Source organism: Tupaia chinensis, unplaced genomic scaffold (assembly GCF_000334495.1).
Source record: "Tupaia chinensis unplaced genomic scaffold, TupChi_1.0 Scaffold142262_1, whole genome shotgun sequence".
Classification (NCBI taxonomy): Eukaryota; Metazoa; Chordata; class Mammalia; order Scandentia; family Tupaiidae; genus Tupaia; species Tupaia belangeri.
Genome location: NW_006202111.1, coordinates 473,744 through 479,761, shown reverse-complemented (window position 1 = coordinate 479,761; position 6,018 = coordinate 473,744). Strand labels below are relative to the sequence as shown.

The window sequence follows — 6,018 nt, the reverse complement described above, 5'->3', positions numbered from 1 at the left end:
GGTATTCAAGTGAGAGATAAAACTGTTTAAGATTTTTAATATGGGGAATCAACCTGAGGTAAGAAGCTAAACATATAAAAATTTAACTGTCTACCATCAGGTAACTGACTAGAACCAAGGAATCTGTCAAATATTGTAGGCAAGAACATGAGGATCGGAGATGATCTCGGATATATCCTTGCCAATATCAAGGGTCTACTAAAATTTAAAAGAAAAAGCTATATACATACATTTTTTTTGGTAGGTTTTTGCCATAGGGCGTGTACATTCACCAGAGACATACAAAGAGAAACCGAAAGAGGGAAAATAAGAAATCACCCCCAGTGGGAGAATGGCCATGCCACAATCCCTTCTCCTCCATTTCCCTCCTGGGATTCTGGGCATGCATGTACACACTCCCAGCATGATTTTTCAAGCCACCACGTCCAGAACTAGAACCACAGTTGACCATGTGGGAATCTAGTGCCTTTAACACCACACCACCTGCTGACCCTATACATAAATGCTTTTAAGTTGTGTTCTTAATAATAGCTGAAAATGGCAAGTGTAAAGTAGACTTAAACCACAGGAAAAATAATGAAGCAGATGAATGCACAGGCCTATTATCCTAAATCATAAACCCTTTGGGTCCAGCTGTATTAGTGAATTTAAAATCTGGGGAATTTTAAAAAGATAACTGGTTTAGTAATACTTCTAAGTATAATCTGGAGCAGTATCCCATAATCAAACATATGTATCTATCTACAGCAAAATGTGTAAACACTTATATTTACAGAGATAAATAAAGACAAAATATAAACAGTTTGGCCCAGCCATGGCAGCACAGCCATAACACACTGCTCTGCAATGCTGGAAGCTATATGAAATACCAGGAGTCAGTTACCAGGTACACATGTAAATGTCTGTGATCCTGGCTGGCTGAGAATGGCTTGGGAGAAGTATTGCATGAGACACTGTCATGCCATACTTCTTTCTCTCTCATTAAATAAATTAAATATACATATATATTTATATATCTATATATATATATATAGAAAAAAAAGAACATACACCTTTATGTTAGTTTGTGTAGATTTTGCCAAGGAATGAATTCAGATCAAGTTAGGTTTTGATATTAAACAAGTAATGAAAAAAATGTTTGATTCTCAGTTTTTTGGATTTAGGAATTACCCATAAGGGACTATGCACATGTGCATTAATTCCATTAGAAATCAAGAGAAAATGATAAAATATGAAGAATGTGTAAATAGATGGAAAAGTGAGAAAAAAATAATTGACTTAAAAAAAAAGATCTTATGCACTGAATCATATGTGCACTATATAGGTATACAGAAATCAGAGAGTTGAGTTAATAAGTAAGAGTTGAGCTATGGTTAGGAGATTTTAAGTATAATTTTCTATAAAAAAATTTTTTTAAGAGAGATTTTTGCTATAGGGTGCATGGGCTTTCTGGGGAGACAGAGAAAGAAAGCAAATCATCCCTCGGGGGATGGGCGAACTGTAATCCCTTCTCCTCCATTTTCCTCTTGGGATTTTGCACATGCACATGTGCCAGGCATGAGTTTTAAGCTGCTAGATTCGAGACTCAAACTGCAGTCAACAGTGTGGGAGTCCGGTGACATAACCATTAAGCCATCTGCTGGTCCCCCAGTTTTCTTTTTTTTGGAGATACTTTTGCTATAGGGCACGTGTGTTTGCCAGAAAGAGACAGACAGAAAGCAAGAAATCACACCCCCACAGAGGATGGCCACGCTGCAATCCCCTCTCCTCCATTCTCCCCCCAGGATCTTGGGGATGTACACACATGTGCCTGGCGTGAGGTTAAGCCACCAGGTTTGGGACTCAAACCACAGTTGACTACATGGGAGTCCAGTGACATAGCCATTATACCATCTGCTCATCCCTGATCCCCTAATTTTCTATAAATGCTTTATTATTAAAAAAAAAAAAATCACACACTTTTATGTTAGTTTGTGTAGATTTTGCCAAGGAATGAATTATTATTTTAAACTTGAAACAGAGATTCTATGTGATGGTAAGTCAGCATATGAAATTACAAGCATACACAGCTTGAGATCAGATGGAAATATTAATGATCTGATTTCATTAACCACTCAACTATCCTTCCTGTAGGATTAATGAGTTATCAAACCAGATTTCAGGCTCTCTGTTCATCAAAAAAGCCTTTTCAATAATGACAGTACAGTTACTTCCTGAGCATATTAACTGATTTTTCTATACAAATTATGCATATTTAATGTGGAAATCACTGCCCACCCGAGTGCCCAGGTAGATAAAGTACCACCCATCTAAACCACATGTGAATATAATACAAATCTAAAATAGCATCATACTAACGTCTTTTTAGGGGAGGAGATCTCATCTTGCTGACAAAGAATCCTGAGGAAGCCAAATAACAAGAATTATTATTTGCATTTCATATTTATCGTCTCTACTTATCCTTATAAAAATCCCATTGAGGTAAAGTTCAATGGTATTACTTGTAGTCTCATATTTGTGGTTAGGTGAGAAGACTGAAGCATGAGTAGTAGAAAGACCTGGGAAGACCTATGCAATCCTCCTGAGTCAATGCTGCCAAGAAGCTGACCAACAAAACTCAGTCTGCCAAGGCAGAGGCAGAAAGTCCTTGTGAGTGCAAACCTTAGGAAACAGCTAGAGAGGATGGGAATAGCCTAGAGAATGCTGACTTCTGCTATGGATCACAAGTTGAATAGATAAGTCCTTGAATATGCAAGCATATGGCTGTGGCAGGTGCTAGACAGAAACATACAGTTAACATTTCCTGCCCTAATAGAATAACAAGCTTGAGCAGAAATAAATTTTCGGGTTTCATGGTGTCAAGCAGAATAGAAATAAACTTGTTTTGTAGTTTAAATCAATTCAAAACAAACATTTGCTTTACATCACGTACCTATATACCAAAAAAGTAAAAAACAAAAACAAAGCTGTATTGCTTTTTACAATAGCATAATGGAGAAGTTGAATTAAAAAAAAACAGGTAGAATTATAAAACACAAGTAGAATTAAAAAATACTTCCCACTGAATTATTAATATTTGGTGGAGACTAGATCAGTGAAGTATTATAGTAACCAATTATGAGGGGATCTTCAAAGAATTCATGGAAAATAAATATTATGAAAAAAACTGCATAGATTTTTAATTTTTTTAAGAACCAAAATAAACTCATACTTTAATTCTATATTTCTGTGGACTTTTCAAAGTCCCCTTGTACATACACACAAAAGCTTATTAAAATGTTTTAATGGAGAAAACATTCTGCTTTTGACAATTTTTTTACTTTTTGAGACAAAAATGCAAATGATCTGGTTAAAAAAAACTGAAAGGTCTAAGTGCCTTGACACCAAATAACATATCATACCTGAGTAATAATTTGGATTATAAGCTTCGCTTCTTATGGAACATGTAAAAGATGGGTCCAAATTTTCTTGCCTGGAAGGTGTAATCTAAACAAAGCAGAAGATTTTTCTTAAATCAATTTTTTTACAATAAAATGGACAAAATTATACCAAAAAAGTAAAAAACAAAAACAAAGCTGTATTGCTTTTTACAATAGCATAATGGAGAAGTTGAATTAAAAAAAAACAGGTAGAATTATAAAACACAAGTAGAATTAAAAAATACTTCCCACTGAATTATTAATATTTGGTGGAGACTAGATCAGTGAAGTATTATAGTAACCAATTATGAGGGGATCTTCAAAGAATTCATGGAAAATAAATATTATGAAAAAAACTGCATAGATTTTTAATTTTTTTAAGAACCAAAATAAACTCATACTTTAATTCTATATTTCTGTGGACTTTTCAAAGTCCCCTTGTACATACACACAAAAGCTTATTAAAATGTTTTAATGGAGAAAACATTCTGCTTTTGACAATATTTTTACTTTTTGAGACAAAAATGCAAATGATCTGGTTAAAAAAAACTGAAAGGTCTAAGTGCCTTGACACCAAATAACATATCATACCTGAGTAATAATTTGGATTATAAGCTTCGCTTCTTATGGAACATGTAAAAGATGGGTCCAAATTTTCTTGCCTGGAAGGTGTAATCTAAACAAAGCAGAAGATTTTTCTTAAATCAATTTTTTTTACAATAAAATGGACAAAATTTATATTAGAAAAAAATCATTAAACAAAATGATGGCATATTTCAGAAATCATTAATTATATTTTTATAGATTATAAGTAATAAACTACATACTAATAAGGAAGAAAAACACATAAACAACCTGATAAAAGTGATTCTTTGAGAGAAAAAAAATAAACAAACTATCTGTTACCTAACTGATGCCAGCTGTATCATATATTAGAGACTGAGAAAATCAACCATATTTTGATTCTTTTGATAACTCTACAGAGATCATTTTTAATCAGTGGCAGTGCTGCATCCCTGAAAATGTGTGTATATATATTTAATATCAAAATCATTATGGGGAAGGACCAGCAGTTAGTGTAATGGCTATTTCGCTGGACTCCCATGTAGTCAACTGCAGTTCGAGTCCCAGACCCGGTGGTTTAAACTCACACTGGGTGGATGTGGTGCGTGCCCAAGATCCCAAAAGGAGAATGGAGGAGAAGGGATTGCGGTGTGGCCATCCCCATGGGAGGTGATTTTTTGCTTTCTGTCTCTTTGTCTCTCTCTTTCTGGTGAGTCCACACGCCCTATAGCAAAAACCTCCTCAAAAAAAAAAGAAAAAATCATTATGGGGAGGTGGATGCCACTAATATTTAGTGCTAGGGGACAAAGATGCTAAGTACTGCTCTGTTTAGGACAGATCCCCATAGCAAAGAACTAACTCATCTAAATTACTAGTGACTTTTGGGACCAGCAGGTGCCGTGGTAGTTAAGGCGCTGGACACTCCCACATGGCCGACTATGGTTCAAGTTTCAGACCTGTTGGCTCGCTTTCTCACTTTCCCTCTTTCTCTGTGTCTCTCTAGTCAAACTAAAAATAAATGAATAAATAAATAAAATTAAAAATAAAAAAATAATAATAATAAATAAATAAATTACTAGTGACTTTTAGAGAAAGACTGCTTTATTAATAGTATTCTTTACATTTTAATGTGCATAAAAATCAGTGGGGGATGTTTTTATAATATAGATTCTGATTCAGTAGTACAGGATAAAATCTGAGAGTCTAAATTTCTAACAAGCTCCCAATGATGCCGATGATGCTGGTCCTGGACCACAGACCTTTAAAAACTAAGCTTTACAGTACAGACAAACCTCAGCACTGCTGTATATTTAGATATTTTACCCCCATTTAATATACTAGTCTTTTTTGTTATTGTTGGTTTTTTTCTTGGTTTTTTTTTTTTTTTTTTTTGGTAGTTTTTTTTGCTATAGGGCACATGGAGACAGAGAGAGAGGAGAAAAGTGAGAACTCACCCCCCACCCACAGCGGGGGGATGGCCATGCCCCAGTTCCTTCTCCTCCACTCTCCTCCTAGGATTTTGGGTATGCACGCATACTTGTCTGCCATGGTTTTTAGGCCTCAGGGTCTAGGACTCTAGCCACCAGCCATGTGAGATCCAGTGCCTTAACCAACACGCTACCTGCTGGCTCTGTGATCTGTGTATTGGTGACTGTAACATTCACAGGAACAAAGAAGAGTTTTCTAATAGGTCCCATTCTTGAAGAATTCATATGAGCCTTTTTTGTCTTCATTTTCTTGTCTTAACTTTAACATATCAAATATAATTCCAAACACTGAAATTAGTGAGTCTAAAAAGTTTACACATATGCTTGTATTTTTGAGTGTGGCATTTAAACTATATTAGATAAAAATTTACACCAAGCCAAAATTATTAAGGGCAGAAAATTATCCCTTACCTGCTGGTCAGAAAGTAAAAGCTGGTCCTCTGAAAAAGCTGTTTGTTGCAGGAAGTGGGTTTTGAATATGGAGTTGTGGTTCACTAACGTCACTTCGCCGGCATCCATCCTCACCCTATCAGCAATATCATCTGGGG

At 35.3% G+C, this 6,018-nt stretch overlaps 1 protein-coding gene across 9 annotated transcripts in view; it reads right to left on the bottom strand.

Annotated features, from left to right (window-relative positions):
- The window catches only part of LOC102490999 (sentrin-specific protease 1), a gene marked incomplete at its 3' end in the record, with an annotated part of 52,586 nt that overhangs the window by 40,226 nt on the left and 6,342 nt on the right, over positions 1 to 6,018 (bottom strand). For all 9 annotated transcript variants that reach the window (XM_014582101.2, XM_014582100.1, XM_014582102.1 and 6 more), the window contains 3 exon segments: positions 2,359 to 2,400; positions 4,011 to 4,095; positions 5,882 to 6,012. In XM_014582101.2, coding sequence (XP_014437587.1) covers positions 2,359 to 2,400; positions 4,011 to 4,095; positions 5,882 to 6,012 — 258 coding nt within the window.